The sequence below is a fragment of the Aulonocara stuartgranti genome, assembly GCF_965226115.1.
Source record: "Aulonocara stuartgranti genome assembly, chromosome: 14".
Lineage (NCBI taxonomy): Eukaryota > Metazoa > Chordata > Actinopteri > Cichliformes > Cichlidae > Aulonocara > Aulonocara stuartgranti.
The window spans coordinates 7,747,220-7,763,798 of record NC_138950.1 but is presented as its reverse complement, the minus strand read 5'-3'; the positions used below and the strand labels follow the sequence as shown (position 1 = coordinate 7,763,798).

General features: G+C 38.4%; 3 protein-coding genes across 11 annotated transcripts in view; 2 read left to right on the top strand and 1 right to left on the bottom strand.

Annotated features, from left to right (window-relative positions):
• The first annotated feature begins 128 nt into the window (after positions 1 to 128).
• trpc6b (transient receptor potential cation channel, subfamily C, member 6b) lies at positions 129 to 6,132 on the top strand. Of its 4 annotated transcripts, none has more exons than XM_082503263.1 (12): positions 129 to 280; positions 1,448 to 2,216; positions 2,322 to 2,507; positions 2,701 to 2,865; positions 3,162 to 3,378; positions 3,752 to 3,979; positions 4,304 to 4,568; positions 4,704 to 4,899; positions 5,028 to 5,234; positions 5,427 to 5,483; positions 5,788 to 5,863; positions 5,943 to 6,132. In XM_082503263.1, exons 1-12 carry the CDS (start codon positions 261 to 263, stop codon positions 6,107 to 6,109), a joined length of 2,553 nt encoding a protein of 850 aa, XP_082359389.1. In that variant the 5' UTR covers positions 129 to 260; the 3' UTR covers positions 6,110 to 6,132. The 4 variants fall into 4 exon arrangements, with proteins under 4 accessions (XP_082359389.1, XP_082359388.1, XP_082359391.1 ...); XM_082503262.1 differs by having other exon boundaries at positions 3,162 to 3,387; XM_082503265.1 differs by lacking the exon at positions 129 to 280 and adding an exon at positions 991 to 1,248 and having other exon boundaries at positions 3,162 to 3,387.
• Positions 6,133 to 7,798: 1,666 nt separating this feature from the next.
• Positions 7,799 to 14,438, top strand: pgr (progesterone receptor). Its single transcript, XM_082502514.1, has 8 exons — positions 7,799 to 9,034; positions 9,339 to 9,448; positions 9,974 to 10,090; positions 10,299 to 10,604; positions 10,879 to 11,023; positions 11,172 to 11,302; positions 11,925 to 12,082; positions 12,176 to 14,438. Exons 1-8 carry the CDS (start codon positions 8,271 to 8,273, stop codon positions 12,329 to 12,331), a joined length of 1,887 nt encoding a protein of 628 aa, XP_082358640.1. The 5' UTR covers positions 7,799 to 8,270; the 3' UTR covers positions 12,332 to 14,438.
• Positions 12,596 to 16,579, bottom strand: part of arhgap42b (Rho GTPase activating protein 42b) — a 79,783-nt gene continuing 75,799 nt past the window's right edge. For all 6 annotated transcript variants that reach the window (XM_082502508.1, XM_082502509.1, XM_082502510.1 and 3 more), the window contains 4 exons: positions 16,390 to 16,546; positions 15,564 to 15,626; positions 15,382 to 15,461; positions 12,596 to 14,567 (listed from right to left, as the gene is read on the bottom strand). In XM_082502508.1, the coding sequence (XP_082358634.1) occupies positions 14,479 to 14,567; positions 15,382 to 15,461; positions 15,564 to 15,626; positions 16,390 to 16,546 (389 nt within the window). In that variant the 3' untranslated portion in view covers positions 12,596 to 14,478. The remainder of the gene's footprint in view (positions 14,568 to 15,381; positions 15,462 to 15,563; positions 15,627 to 16,389; positions 16,547 to 16,579) is intronic.

The following is a 16,579-nucleotide window of genomic DNA, read 5'->3' as shown; positions in this document are numbered from 1 at the left end:
TTAGGGGGCTTACGGGAAGATTGATTGAAAATAAAGTAAATAATAGATAAATATAATACCCACACCAATACCCATATTTCAAAGGAAATTCTAAAGGAAAAACGCCCTTTGGGCGTGCAAATGCAGCACTGTAAGCTTCAAGAGTCAACACTGGACGCAGGGTTAGAGCCACTCTGACAGAAGGTCCAGAGGCTACAGGATGAGCTCGATGACCGAAGCAGATTTGGGTCATAAAGATTAAACAATTAATAAATCATCTGATGGAGCAGTATTTCCCAAGGTTAGTGAAGCGCGTGTTTTTTTCCCTTTAAATCTCTCTCTCTCTACATATATATATATATATATATATATATATATATATATATATATATATATATATATATATATATATGACAGATAATGATATTGTTATATTTCCATAATATCGATGTTATTGCTACTTTTACGATGCTACAGAAATCTTTCATTTCATTTGTTTTCTCCATCTAGCTCTTTAGATGATATAGGAAGGGAAACAAAGTTCACCAGAAAATATGTTTCAAATATTATTTTGATCTTCACTTATTAAATCCTTATTTAAACCACTTCGGTTTAAATAAGGATTTTTTCACCTTCCCTGGCCTAACAGCAGGATACATATTCAGTTTATATTGTATTCGCAAATATAAACGATCTGCCCCTCTATCAGAACAAATTCTGCATGTATTGCATGCATTTAACGGATTGCTCAGTTACTTAAAATCTTGTTACTAATGTCACTAATTATGACTGAATACACTGGACATCGTCAACTTCTGTCATCATGGTGGTTATTTGTGCTGAAGCAATTGGCTCCTCAGATAACCTTGTTATTCAAATGTAATTAGTGAGCAGAAAGTTGATTTTCTCTTTTAAAAATGGCGATTTAATTAGCAATAAAAATAGTCACTGTCATCAGGTATGACCTCAGCTTAATGTCTGTGGTTAAGACGTAACACGTTCTAAGTTTTCCATGATCAGCAAGTGGTGTTATGTATAGTCTATTTTGGATTATTCAACAGTAACTAAATTAAAAAGACATGTGAATCCAGCAGAGGCTGAATGGTCAGTGTCCTCCCATGAAATGAAGGAGAGCAGATGATGAATCTGTGGGTGGTGTCACACATTTAGTGTGAGTTATAAATCAGCAGAGACCCACTGTGCACACTGTTGTTCAGTCACTGGTTGGATCACTGCTGTCTCATTGTCCAGCCCTTTTTGTGATATAAGGTAAAAATTATCCTTTAAAGCAATAGAATATTTGTTTATCTTCCTCGAGAGAAATTATTAATCTTACCTTAGCAAAGGAGGGATTACCAGCTGAAAAGGTAGTTCTATTTTGTCTTACAGAAATAATTTTACAAACCTAAAATGTGATTGTAACCCTGTGTTAAAGATCATATGACTAAATACACTTACCTGTTTTTAGATGGAGCAATGAAGAGAAAGCCACGATGCTAAGACAAATTGTGGTCAAACCCCGGAGACAAGCTTTTTGGGGGGCCGGTTACCCATTTCATCCTCACTCTTCCTCTTGCCTTTCTATGAAGGAGGAAGTTTTTTTAGAAGCTGCAGAATATGGCAATATCCCTGAAGTGAGGCGGATGTTGGAAGAGCTGCCAGAGCTCAATGTTAACTGTGTCAACTACATGGGACAGAATGCACTGCAGCTGGCTGTTGCCAATGAGCATCTAGAACTTACCAGACTTCTTCTAAAGAAGAAAGACCTCGCCAGAATAGGAGATGCTTTGCTGTTAGCCATCAGTAAAGGTTACATTCGCATAGTAGAGGCCATACTGAACCACGAGGCTTTTGCAGACAGTCAAAGGCTGACTAACAGCCCCAGCCAGGCAGAGATGCATGATGACTTTTTCTCCTATGATGAGGATGGGACACGGTTCTCTCATGACATCACTCCCATCATTCTGGCTTGCCAGTGCCAAGAGTATGAAATAGTGCATATACTTCTTCTTAAGGGAGCCAGGATAGAAAGACCCCATGACTACTACTGTCAGTGCAAGACCTGTAGTGAGCAGCGGAGGCATGACTCTTTCAGCCATTCACAGTCCCGCATCAATGCATATAAAGGTCTAGCCAGCCCGGCATATCTCTGTCTCTCCAGTGAAGATCCTGTGATGGCAGCGCTGGAACTGAGCAATGAGCTTGCAGTTCTGGCCAACACCGAGAAAGAGTTCAAGGTACAGTAATTACAGTGTTCACTCAGGATGCATATTGATGTTTTTGCCAGTCTGTTTATGTGCTTCACTCATTCACAGTGCATATGCTGCTGTTCTCTGTTACAGAATGATTATAAGAACCTGTCAATGCAGTGTAAAGACTTTGTGGTGGGGCTCCTGGATTTGTGTCGAAACACAGAGGAAGTGGAGGCTATTTTAAATGGGGACAAAGAATCATATCGTAGCTCAGACACCACGAACAGACAAAACCTGATTAGGTTAAAACTTGCAATAAAATATGAGGTTAAGAAGGTAAGCACATGAGCACTCTTTAACTTTTTTTTTAAAATCAATCTTGCATCCTTCATCAACCTCATGTTTGAATATGTAAAGTGTGTAAAGTAATCCTTTTCTCTTCCTGTCTCTGTCTGTCTGTCTTTGTCTTGCATGAACACACACATGCACACACGCAAAAAACACATACCTTTAAACTCAAATGAGGCAGTTTGTGGCACATCCAAACTGCCAACAGCAACTCCTTTCCATCTGGTATGAAAACCTATCTCGACTCCACCAGCAAACAACAGCAGTTAAGATTCTTCTTGTTCTCGGTGTAGCTCTTGGGTTGCCTATACTGGCTTTTATTTACTGGATAGCACCATCAAGTAAGGTTAGTTTACAAAAAAAGTTGCACATAACCTAATAACCTGCCATACAAATGTTGCATTATGCCTGCTGAACTTTAAATTGCCAAATTCTGGTAACACTAAGTTAACAAAGCTGTAATGTAGGATTGCGCTGACTTTTTTAGTTTCCTGTGAAGTTTTTCTCATCATCAATGTTTCAGTTTTTATGACTGGCTTAAGCACTGCCATGTATCTTTTGATGTATAAAATATATCACTGAAATATGTAAAAAAAAAAAAGTGATTTTAGGTTTTGTTCTGTTTGTTGTCTCTCGCTTCAGTTTGGGAAACTTATGGGCAGCCCTTTCCTGAAGTTTGTGGCGCATGCAGCTTCCTTCATGATATTTCTTTGCCTACTGGTCCTGAATGCAGCAGACCGCTTTGAGGGAACTTCACTGCTGCCCAACATGACCATCCATGATTACCCTTCACAGCTTTTTCGTATGAAGACCACGCCCTTCACCTGGATGGAAATTCTCATCATATCTTGGGTCATAGGTCATAAGCGTAAACACACTTTGTCCCTCACCAATATACTTATGGATTTCTCATTATTTTAGTCAGGGTCCTCATAATATTACACTGCTGTGCATGTCAGGGTAAAAACATCAAAATCATTCAAGATTTATTAATCTTCACACATCTGCTATGATACAAATTGCCCACATTCACCAAGAAAATCTCAAACTACAGACCAGACTTTGAAGCCATGTCAAACATGATTTACCAGTAACAGCAATAAAAATTCCTATGTGATGTAAATACTATCCAAATCTTAGTAATACTGTTTGTACATGATAAGATTTTATTACACTATTTCATATAAGAGAGCAAAAATGGGACTGCCAATCACTTTTTTTTTTCTCCACAGGGAAGATCTGGGAAGAATGTAACAACATTTGGTCCCAGGACATCCGGGAGTACATATCAGAACCCTGGAACCTTCTAGACTTTAGCATCCTCACCATTTTTATGACGTCTTTCACTGCCAGATTAATGGCTTTTTGGCATGCATATTCAGCCCAGTGTTATATTGACAAGCACCATACTAGCCTGTCCAACATGACGTTGCCCTTTGAAATACAGTATTTCCAGCTTGGTAAGTGTAGACCAAAAAAATTCAAGTGTTATTGGTATTATGGGTAAGGATTCAATATTTGTTTACATTGTTAAAATAAAAGGTTGCTGGTCTTAGATTTTAATTTTGTTCTAATGTTGCACTGGACAAAGAGACAAACAAACTTTTAGGTGTTATCTTCATAGCCCAATTAATTTTTTAAAATTCATCATTAAAATGAAAAATGATCTTTATTGGTATTTGATTTATAAATCTTAACACAAGTAATAATATTAACAGACACAAAGTTTAGATCATAAAACCTGTTCTTACATGCAGCATCTCTCTCTCTCTCTTTTTTCCTAGCTCGAATCCACTGGATGCCCTCAGACCCGCAGCTTATTTCCGAAGGCCTTTACGCAATTGCCGTTGTGCTTAGTTTCTCCCGCATTGCGTACATCTTGCCCGCCAACGAGCGCTTCGGGCCTTTGCAGATCTCTCTGGGAAGGACGGTGAAAGACATATTTAAATTCATGGTGGTGTTCGTAACAGTGTTTGTGGCTTTCATGGTAGGAATGTTCAATCTGTACTCATACTACCTTGGAGCCAAACACAACGATGCCTTTACAACGTAAGTGTCAAACGACTTCAAAAACGCCGTTTTTAGAAAAATATGATCAAATGTTTCCTTTACACACAAAACGTGTCTAATAAATATGGCACAATGGTTGAACTATACTAAATTCTGATTTCTGTATTACTCCAGGCTTGAAGAGAGTTTTAAAACATTATTTTGGGCCATCTTTGGGCTGTCAGAAGTGAAATCAGTGGTGATTGACATCAACCATAAGTTCATTGAGAATGTAGGCTACGTTCTGTACGGGGTGTACAACATCATCATGGTGGTCGTCTTGCTGAATATGCTCATTGCTATGTTTAACAGCTCTTTCCAAGAAATTGAGGTACAACTTCATCACTGATATTTCTAATTTAGAACTGATTTGACTGGTACTATATCTTAAGCCCGATTGCCAAATTTATCAGCGTTTTAAATTTCCATCTTTTTTGTTTTTGTTTTTTTTTGCTGCAGGATGATGCAGATGTCGAGTGGAAATTTGCAAGAGCTAAACTCTGGTTCTCTTACTTTGACCATAGTGGCACACTGCCTGTGCCCTTCAATCTTGTGCCCTGCCCAAAATCAGTATCTTGTCTATTGCTGAGTATAAAGGATTTCATCTGGAATGTACCTCCCGGCAGACACACAAAAAAATCACGCAATGAGATGGAGCTTAACAATGTGAGGCACCACCAGTGTCGTTTGATGAAACAACATTTTAATCAAGGAATTTTCAATTTTGTTGAATGTACTAGTTGGAATATATATCATCTCAGCGGGCCTCAGGGCCTTCTTTTGTCACATTAATAGGTACAGCTTGGGGTTGTAAGTACCTATGTTAACACCTTCTTCTTTTGGTTGTTTTTGGCTTAGTTAAGACGACAGGACGATCTGGCTGGGGAAACATCTCTTTGTCCAACCCGTCATCAAGTAAAGCTTTTTTAAATCTCCAATAACTGCTTAATAAAGGAGCTTTCAGTAAATTGTCTTTCCTGATAAAGGTTTTGCATACATAAACAAGTGCACATAAAAAGTGCAAAGTTTGTCATTTATTTTGGTGTCATCTATGGAATCATACCTATGAAACAGTATAAGGCATAAAATAAATTTGCTGTATATACACATAAGGACCCATAACATGTCAGTCCAAATAGTCCAAATTGTGTCTTGTGTGAGGGAAATAATTAGCAGAGCAGAATAAAACTATAATCATGACTTTGTTACTTTATTACAGAAAATAATGAATTGTCTCATTAAAAGATACATCTTAAAAGCACAGAGGGATAAAGATAACAATGAAGTGAATGAAGGTAAGTTCTTCTGAGCTACTTTTCATGCTAGGATCACATAAAAAACACAATTTTATCCTTTTCACTTGCTGTTCCTCAGGTGAACTGAAAGAGATCAAACATGACATCTCCAGTCTTCGCTTTGAGCTCCTGGAAAGGGAGAAGCACGATAAGAAGACACTAACAGAGCTCATGAGGCAGCTGGAAGAAGTAATGCATGCGAAGCAGAAAGAAGAGCAGAAGCATACACTGGATATGGTTTCTTAAAAACAATAAAGATTAGAAATGTATTTACTGGACACACTCCATCGTTCTCATTAATGAGGGATTCAGTCAAGGCCGAATGTTTCTGTGACACAGACTTAACACACAACTTTCAGACACAACTTAGCTGATAAAACTACATATTTTGTATTCATTATAAAAAAAATTCCTCCATTTTCTCCATTGTGTAAACTTATTAATTTGTTTGTCTTTTGATTTTTTTTCCGTGCCTGTGTCTGAACAGTTTGCTTATTGCTACAATAAAGGAACTGTAATGTAACTTTTCCTGTTGCTTTGACTAGGCTACAGTTCTGAGTTGACTGCTGTCATCTGCATGATTTGTTTTGGAGGTAATTCACCTGGTGCTGAAAACCAGAAAGCGGTTCAGATAAAACAGAAAGATATGTTTGATTGTCTCAGTCGCAACACTCAATTAAGCTTCTTTCTGATAACTGCGCTCAGTGTAGCTGGAGGAAAGTAGTTACTTTTTCTTTAATGTAACTTCAGTTAATCAATACAACTCCAGGCTTGATGTTCAAAACTCTATAAAACTTTTTTCTTAAATGTTGTTCTTTGTCAAAAATATTAATTACCCGAGTATAATGTTTATTTAATGTTATTAAAGTTACTGCGGGTTATCTTCATCCCATGAGAGATTATGCGTTTTTAAAATCATTGCACCACATGCTGTTGTGCTCTCTCGTGCTTGGTGTTAGGCAAAATATCTGAGAACAGTGTGACCTGTCATGTAGACATCCAGCTCGCCTCCATATAGTGAGGCAGAAAGACTAAAAGCTACAAACAGGCTTTAACTGCCAAGCCTGCGAATAATGCAGCTGTGAAGCATTTACACGAAGTTTTATGACATGGCTGTTATAAAACAGCGAAACTGATACAATTACCACCAGAAGAATCTATAACATTAACATCCCGAGGAAATTTACCCATGTGTCTGAAATATTCGAAATTTGATTAAATGAGAGGATTTTTCGAAGCCTGTTGGTGGTCAATGGGAGCTATATTTAAAGTTTAAAAACTTGTGAGAAAACTAGGCCATTGCAGCACATTAAAGAACACATTATGGAGATATGAAGAACAATTACAGCATGAGAATTGTTTCTGATGTTGTCAAAAACATGACGCAGGAGATAGGGGCCAAGGTCGTTGTGTGAATAATAACGACATGCATCAGCAACATTCACATTTCCTTTAAAAATAAAACCCTCTATAATATCTAACAAGGTTGAGGCTAAAGATAAAACAAAAAAGTAATTCAAGGTAAAGGGCAATTTTATAAACAGTAGCCATTAGATGGCCACATGGGTGATAGTCTTCACTTTATCAAAGTCTTTTTATATATTCATCTGTCTACAGTAAAATGATGATGCTTAAACGCAGGGTTAGTTTCCGAGCACTATGAAATCTATTAAATATGAAAAAGGAAACAGTCAATTAAAGTTATAAAAAATATTCCTTTGAAGAAAACTTATAAAACAGACAAAAGTTTGTGATTTAGCAGAAATCACAAGGGTGATGTTGAAAATGATTATCCATTTTGCGAGTTACTGGGGTTTATCTTCGTCTTTCCGATGGCGATAAGAGTTTATAGTACTTTCTCCTTTGGTAATAATGCCTTCCCCATATTTTACTTGATTCATGAACTGTAGGGCGGAGACAAAAGACCATTGGCATTGAAGTGATGCACTGTTGATTCTCCTCTTTGGTCTATTGTTTAAGTCTGGTGTGAGCGCAGTGCAACCACATAGATGTCTTGTCTTGGATTCTTCCCCTGGCAACCTTTGGAGGACCGTTATAGTCAGAATGAGGAATACTACGAATATGTGAAACAAGAATAAAAACAATCGATGTGACTTTTAAAGATGACTACTACCAGCACAAGGTTATGCTTATAAATCTGCCGAGATTATCGACTGGGGGTCGTAGTTGCGCTCTCATCAACATTGGCCAAAACTTCATTTTATTTGTGAAGTGAAAAAATATAGATATATATTAATGGAATAGACCTCGTGTGAAAGAAAGACAAGTGACTGCCTTTTTCCACGGGGAGGAGGACTACAGGAAGGTTACCAAATCACAGCTTATCATACACCTTCCAACCTCCGAGCGCCCTCCACTCTCTGTTGTGCGCTTAGAGGTTCACAAAATGGAGAATAAAACAAACGGGAAGATGGGCACCAACAGTACTTCGGTCGCTGATTCCACCGAAACAAGCCTAAGTGACGTGATTGAAGCTGGATACAGTAGGTCGAATACAAAATTGCCGGCCGATTCACGGTTTCTAAATTGCATGTCCTCTGTGCGTAATTTTGGAAACGTTAACACACTGATCCAAGGTCTTAATTCAAGCCCTGACTGCGCAGTTTTTAAAGACTGTAACACAGTCGATCCTTCACTTGGAGCAAAACATTTTTATGACCGTAACAGAGACTATCTTAAATGTGATGGTGTTCCGTGGGAGGATTTTGTTAAACTTCAGAGGACAAACGTGGCCGCATCCGAAAGTTTACCAGGCGCAGGTCTCCCCTCTACCTCCGGGGCTTGCAAGTTCATCAAAGATGAAAAGGAGCCTTCTGTGATTATGGACATCCCCTGTCACAACTTTGATCCATCACTCGAGATTTCCGCTCTCGATACCTGTTCTGACACCGACAGGAAGCAGCACTTAGGGCTTAGCAAAGGTGAATCGACAAGTTTCGATCCCAACGCGCAAACAGCTGGGCAATTGTCGATATATAAGACTGATGTTCCTCGTTGGCAGATGCAAGCATCTCCAGGTGAGACCCAGTATTGGGGACAGTCGGCGGGGGTAAACGAGGACCCGTTCAGAACTAGTGGCTACAATGTGATGCAGAACCAGACCCAGACTCTTCCTCAGAGGAACCCAGCTCCTTTCTCCACATTCCCCGGGTAACTACTACTCAGCGTGATAACTGCCGACAGAATCTTAATTATATTAATCATAACAGTGTCGCAAAACTTTTAACACAGTTTGGATAGGTGTGAATGTTGGCACGTGTAACTCGAGGATCAAAGAGTAGCCTAATTAATTACACAACTGTCAACACATACTTTATCATTTTACAACGACTAACGGTTTTCTAGGTATTTCTGAATGTAACAAAAAATATTTTATCTAGTGCGGAGTCCACAGCGCTCAGTAGTCTTTGTCTGAATATTTTTTCTCTTCACATATATTTACTTTCCCCCCCAGTATGCCACCCCAGAGACTGTGTATGATCTGTAGTGATGAGGCATCTGGCTGCCACTATGGAGTCTTAACGTGTGGGAGCTGTAAAGTATTTTTTAAAAGAGCGGTTGAAGGTGAGCAAAGAAAATCTTTAACAAATGTCAAAATAACCACAGTGTGTGTGTGTGTGTATGTGTGTGCGTGTGTGTGTATGAATCATATATATATATATATATATATATATATATATATATATATATATATATATATATATATATATATATATAGTTTTCACTGCTTTACTCCTAATAATGACCTTTTGTGGTAGTTGTTAAAGGTTATTAGCAACAGTATCACAGTTACTAGTGTACATCCTGTTCTTCCACTTGGAGTTTTTTTTTTCTCCTGTTATCTTTCAATGTGAGATATATTAGAGCCACTATGTCTCACCGTGGCCATGTCACTCTGTCCTCACAGCCTTGCCTCTATCTAATTTTCTGCCAGAGTGCTGCCTCAGCGTGGAGTAGAGTATTCATGCTAATAGTCAAGAACTCTTCAACACATTCTCTTCTTATTAAAGACCTCTCCCGTTTCCTACATATTTGGAATGGAGAACTGCTAAAAATGTTTTGCATTGTCTGTACCTATTCATTCAACAGGCCATCACAGCTATCTCTGTGCTGGGCGGAATGACTGCATTGTGGACAAAATTCGGAGAAAAAATTGCCCTGCGTGTCGCCTTCGAAAGTGCTATCAAGCAGGAATGATGCTTGGAGGTATCATTTGGTTTTATTTATCATGTAGTCCCAAGAAACCATGATTAAAACCAAAGAGAATATTCTGCATGTTTAGATTAAAAAGAAAATCATGACTCAAAAAAACAACAAAAAACCCCTCAGGATATTTTACTCTTTCAAATGTCTTATTGGCACGAATTTAGTGGTTTCCCATTAGATCAAACCAGAACTTATGTTCACGTCACAGGGAGGAAACTGAAGCGCTTTGGGGCCTTGAAAGACACAGGTTTGACCCCATCCCTGATGTTCCGGTCCCACATGACCATGCCCGGTGACAGCCAAGCCTTGACTCCCATGTCTTACATACCAGGCATTCATGAGCTACAAGTCTCCCAACAAATGCTCAACATCCTTGAAAACATCGAACCAGAGGTGGTGTACTCTGGTCATGACAGCTCCCAGGCTGATGCTCCCCATCTTCTGCTCACCAGTCTCAACAGGCTGTGTGAGAAACAGCTGATGTGGATTGTGAAGTGGTCAAAATCTCTCCCAGGTAACAGCTTTCTGCATCTCAGGGCCATCACAGTTGTTGTCATGGGGATCTAGTGGCGGGCCTTGTTGGAAGTCTAAAGTCCTAAACGCCAAGATAGAAGACTTTGTAATGCCTTGAATATTGTCACCGAGTCAAGTGTTTGACAGGAAATTTTAATATAGTTTAACATGACTGTAAACACCTACTGAGACAAAAATGTTACTGTTACTGGAAAACCATATATATACGAGAAGAAATGTTATGAATGAAATGTTCTTCTTTTTCTTTTTTTTAGGTTTTCGTAATCTACACATCAATGATCAGATGACACTCATCCAGTACTCGTGGATGAACATGATGGTGTTCTCTCTTGGGTGGCGCTCCTTTCAGAATGTCACCGGTGAACATTTGTACTTTGCACCTGATCTGGTTCTTAGCCAGTAAGTAACCACAGTCATCGGCAATTGAAGATGGCTTTCGGTTGGTGATGATTCATGAACTCTTTTATCCATAAGTTAGTGATTTCAGTAGAGAAAGAGTCTACTGGTTATCCAGAGACGTAAACCATTTTGTGCTTTTGTCCATTAGGGAGCAAATGAGGAGATCTCCAATTTACGACCTCTGTCTAGCGATACAGTTTATTCCTCAGGAGTTTGCAAATCTTCAAGTTACACGCGAAGAGTTTCTTTGCATGAAAGCCATAATATTGCTCAACACAGGTAAGACTGTTATGCTAGGGCTGTTCGATATAACCATATATATCGGAATGACGATATAAAAACGTCTATCGTTGCATTTTACGCTATCGTTTGTTTCGTGGTGTCACAAAATAAACTGTTTACGGCAATATTTTTTCATTATTTTGATGGTCACTGTAGTGGCTATATTAATTTCTTAAAGTTCTCTCTTTCTCTTATATTTAATATAACCACACTACAGACAGACAAGCGCTTGTTTTTATGCGTTGTCGTTATTTCGACCTAAAACTTTCACAATAAAGCTCAAGATCCCGTTGAGACTTTTCAAAATAAACTGAATCAGAGATTTTGGTCATATCGCACGGCCCTATTTTACGCTGTTAAGGAGACTTACAAACTAAGCTATGATCAGTTACAGCTGCACTGCACAATAAAGACATTTTTATAAAAGCAGTGTGCATCTTGACAAGATTTATGTAGCAACTGCTATCAATCCTAGTTTTACTAACGGCATTTACCTTTAAAATCATTGCTGGCTGGTACTTGCATAACATCTCCCCAGTATTTCTTTACTTCTTCTAACAATACCGTTTTGAAATGTTTAGTGCAATTTTAAATATGCAAATATCTTCTCTGCACTTAGTGCCTCTTGAAGGATTAAAAAGTCAGGCAGCATTTGATGAAATGAGACAAAACTACATCCGGGAGCTGACCAAGGCTATTCAAATGAAGGAGAAGGGCATCGTGGCAAGTTCCCAGCGATTCTACCACCTCACCAAACTCATGGATGCCATTCATGATGTAGGCTCCCCCACAGAGCTCAGTATAACCGTATATATATTTTTGCCACTTTAACAACTACCAAGACACAAATTGATGTTTCTTTTTTAACAGATAGTAAAGAAGATCAACCTGTTCTGTTTGAGTACCTTCATCCAGGCAGATGCCATGAAAGTGGAGTTTCCAGAGATGATGTCAGAGGTCATTGCCTCCCAGCTTCCCAAGGTCCTTGCTGGCATGGTGAGGCCCCTCTTATTCCACAGCAAATGACATTGCCAACACAGATACTGCAGCTCTGTGAAGACAGCTTGTGTCTGGATTACTCATCCCATTGTTACTGGATTCTTCAGAGCCTTCATTTTGCCAAAATGCCTCTAATTTGCTTGAGGTTAAACAGGAAAACCAGGTTTCTTAAAATGTTTTTAGCAGAGACATATCTTGAAAATTATACATTTAGAGGCATCAATCAATAAAGTTCCTATGTTTTATTCAGGTGTATCCACCATTTCCATTCCTACAAGTTGTGTATAAAACTTGCTTTGAACATAGTAGGTTTTAAGAAAACCATTAGAGATATTTTTGTATTCAAAACAAATAAAAAATAAATACAAAAATGCTAACATTGTTCAAGGAAAGGTGCAGAATAAATTGAAATTTGTGACTTAGGCTAATCAATACAGGATACCAGCATAGTAACTCACCATACCTACTTAAGGAAGGTGAAACCTTTAAAATAACTTTGTTTAAAATATTTATAAGAACGAAAAGTGACCTATGAGCCATATTTTCTTAACAAAACTTAGCTCACCAGCTTTAATTTACATCCATATCTGCATCAACATAAATGTACATGTAAATAATGGGATCTTAATGCGATGCAAGTGACAACTGCAAACATGTTTATTACCATTAATGTTGCACTGTTAAGAAATCCAGACCATTCAGGAAAATAACCACATTTTCTCCTGAGTTATCGCAACTTCTGAGTTCTTTGGCCAGGAAATGCGACAAATTTGAAGTAAAACATTACTGGCTTGACAAGATTAAAGGGTCCAAATGTAAAAAATAAAATAAAATTTATTGTCATGTCTTTATGGATAGGAAGAACACTTGAGGAGAACTTTACTGCTACAAAGCTTTATCTCCACTCACTAACTATAGCAAAGAAATTTGGACAACTGGTCTATCATGCTTAAGTTTATTTATAGACATGTTTATGCACTGTCAGGATACAGTAGATGTCTCCAAGGCATCAAACTTCCAGTATATAAAAGGATGCCAAATGTTACATATTTGGGATATGAATATCATTTCAATGATATAACTTGCCCCTGCAAATTCAGACTCTAAGGGAGTACAAGTCCGGCATCGCTGTTCAAGGCCGCTTTGCATTCCTAACATGTAAAAGGAAAAGAAAAGAACATCCTGATCTTGGCAACAGCGAAACTAAAAATGCACTCCCAGAAACAATTTGGCTAGCCAGAGAACCCTTTACTTCAAAGTGACCTTGTTGTTAATTTTTCTTTTATGCTTTTCTTAAACGGTATCAATGAAGTTAACTTTTTATGTAATTAGAAACATTTCTTTAGAAAAATGCTGTGACAGAAATAGAACTTTATTTGTTAACGCTATGCTTGTCTAGTTGTCATTACCAGTACGCCGGTGTATCAAGGACACTTCTCGTAACATTCATTTGTAACATTATAAAACAAACATGTGATATATATCATTGTGAGCAGTGTATAGTAATAATAAAAATAATAATGTCATTAGAAGTAAATATCTTTTGATGTGGAATTACAGAGAAAAAGACTTACAAACTTTAATGTACATTACAGTACCGTGTAGCTACTGAACCAGAAAGTGCACTGCAGCAGTGAGGAGATTCAGTGGATGAGCAATGATCAGAGTACAAAAACATGAAAATTAAGGTGCAAACCCATTATACATTTTTTTTTTCTATTAGATTCAAATAGATCTTCTCATTTTAAATCACAGCTTGTTAAATTACAGTCAATACAAATGTTTATGAGACAGCAGATTTTCATTAACTTCTTGATGAATATGTTTTGCTAATATAATGGGAAGTTAAAATATGATATTTTTCTGAGAATAAAATGTGTGAAATGGGATATGATATTGTTTGGTGATTTTGTAAGTGAACGCTGTCACTCAGTGCAGCCAGCAGGCAACATAGTTAAATCTAACAATAATGTCCATTCTCCAGAAGCACACAATAGTCATTACAGTAAGGGAGGTATATCTTTGGACTTGTCGCACTGTTTAAGCAATTATTAACCTGCTTGATAACTGCTAAAAATGCATAATATGCATTAGTATAATAATAGGGAGATTTAAGCACATTGTGTGATTTGTTTTCCATGGATACCATGAAAAGATGCAAAGTTTACCACCTGTCAGAGGAAGACAACATAATTCTCTGGGATTAAACCTGTTTTTCCCTCGTATGTTGCTTGGAGCCAGCCTGGTTCAACAGAGGGGTAGACTACAGGACAGAAGAGAGAAAAACATACCGAGCCAGTGAAAAAACAGATTCAGACTTCTGATCTGGAATAAGCTGATTTGAATCACTGAGCCTATATTTGACTGCATAATTTACAAGAATTATTGAATATTAGATTGAGGAGGGCTCTGGGCTAGTCTGCTCTTCAGATTCAGTCCCCATGAAGTATTTGAATTTTAGCCATCGTGAAAGAAACGCAAACAGTTTAAACCATTAAAACTAAACTAAATTATTGCGGAGATTCACCAAAACAAAGGGAAACAGCTGTAAAATGTCTGGTAAATACAATCTAGCAGAGATGTGCTGAATTAAGATGTAGAGAAAATGGAGAACAATAAAAGTCTGCCTGCTAGTAAATTGTGGGGAGCATTTGTTGACGTTTTTGCATTTGGCTCTGCTGGCTGTGCTAAGAGGAAACCGGCACTGGTGCCTTTCATTACTAGGTTACAGTGACCTGCCTAGACTGTTTGTGGGCCAAGTCATCTCTTAATGGAAACAAGCAGGAGGCAATAAAAAAAATCTTGGCACTGTTTGGATGTCCATAATGTATATGGGAGTGTCGCGCTAAGAGCAAAAACTTTCCATTTCAACACTGGAAATTCACCAAGTTCCTGCTCTTTGCTGTCAGCACAAGTCAGGCAAATTACCCCCTCTGTGTGTACAGTATTTACACTTCCGATCAGCCTTTCAACGAATCATTTGCAATCTTGAATCCGAACACTTTTGCTGTAAAGCGAAAGTCGGCTTACAAGCAGACAGTTAAATGTGCTTATGTGTTTGCGCTTTTTCTGCTCACCGTTTGAGAAGTGTGCCCCCTGTGGGAAGCTGAGCTCATGACTGTGCTCTGCCTCACAGGAATACATTGCCTTGGCATCTCTGTAAAGACAACAAAAATATGCTTTGTAATCGCAGATTTAAGGAGATAAGCGTGGGATCGATTAGGTCAAACTCTTGTTTGGGGTTGTAATTTTTTATCACCTTCCAACTGGAGCAGACTGTTGGGTGGAGGCATTTTCAAAAAGCAATGCTCGGGCAGCCACCCTGAAAACAATTGGAAAAAAAACAATAGAGTTCAGTGCACTTCATTGTGTAAAGTATGTCAAGCTGTAATTATGCCATTTAAGACAAGCATGAGTGACAATTAAGATGATTTTAAAATAATGAAACAGTGTAACTGTGTGTTATCTATTATAATGTATCAGTGCTGTCTTAGTTTACTTGCTCTTGCCAGCATTTTTCATTGTTGAGAATGAAATGAAAGGCTTAACCACACAATATGGGAGGTTTCCTTCCTCCTGGCAGACTCAGCTTTAACACAAAGCTAAACTGAGTTAAACTATATAACGAGGCCGCACTTGACCCTGGACATAACCCCAGAGTCATGGGGACAACAGAGACTAGGGCAAGCTAGCTGGATGCTATACGGGAAAACTAATTGAAAGACAAGTGTGACTGGCTTCTTAGACAAGACAAGTCAAACTATCTATTCATCTCAAGAGATCCAGTGCAGACTGGTGCTGGGTCACGGTAACCCGAGAGCAGGCAGAACGTAATTAAGGCCAGCTCTCCCACCAGAGCAGAAAAGACATAAATCTCACAACACGCACTCATCTGTCCTTAGAAACCTCTCGATGCTTGTAAACAGATGAAGGAGGCAGAAAACTCAGAGGGCAAACAGAGAGGAAGGGAGAAAGAAAATCAAGTATATATGTAAAAGCCTGTTTGCCTTGTATTTATTTTGTGGAGACATGTTAAAACTCTAACTTATGATGAGAAAAATGATTTGCTTTTTAAAGCTCTTTACACTGAGCCAGGTCTTTGGTAGCCATTGCTGACTGAAGTGTCCATCCTGCGGCGGATCGCTTGTTTTGGTGGAAGGTTTGGGTGCTCAGTAGGCTTTAAACTCTCTTTGGACTCCAGTGTTGATAAACTTTGGACAGATCCAGAGCAGCTCCTGTGGCCTGAAGGGCGACATACAAATAATAACTCGTAAA

Excerpts from the sequence above, each read along its gene's own strand:
- pgr (XM_082502514.1), top strand. The coding sequence starts at position 8,271 with ATGGAGAATAAAACAAACGGGAAGATGGGCACCAACAGTACTTCGGTC. Across the intron at positions 9,035-9,338 it reads CCTTTCTCCACATTCCCCGG|TATGCCACCCCAGAGACTGT; the intron begins GTAACTACTACT and ends TTTCCCCCCCAG. Across the intron at positions 10,605-10,878 it reads GTGGTCAAAATCTCTCCCAG|GTTTTCGTAATCTACACATC; the intron begins GTAACAGCTTTC and ends TCTTTTTTTTAG.
- trpc6b (XM_082503262.1), top strand. The coding sequence starts at position 261 with ATGGAGCAGTATTTCCCAAG. Across the intron at positions 281-1,447 it reads ATGGAGCAGTATTTCCCAAG|ATGGAGCAATGAAGAGAAAG; the intron begins GTTAGTGAAGCG and ends ACCTGTTTTTAG. Across the intron at positions 5,235-5,426 it reads ATGAGATGGAGCTTAACAAT|TTAAGACGACAGGACGATCT; the intron begins GTGAGGCACCAC and ends TTTTTGGCTTAG.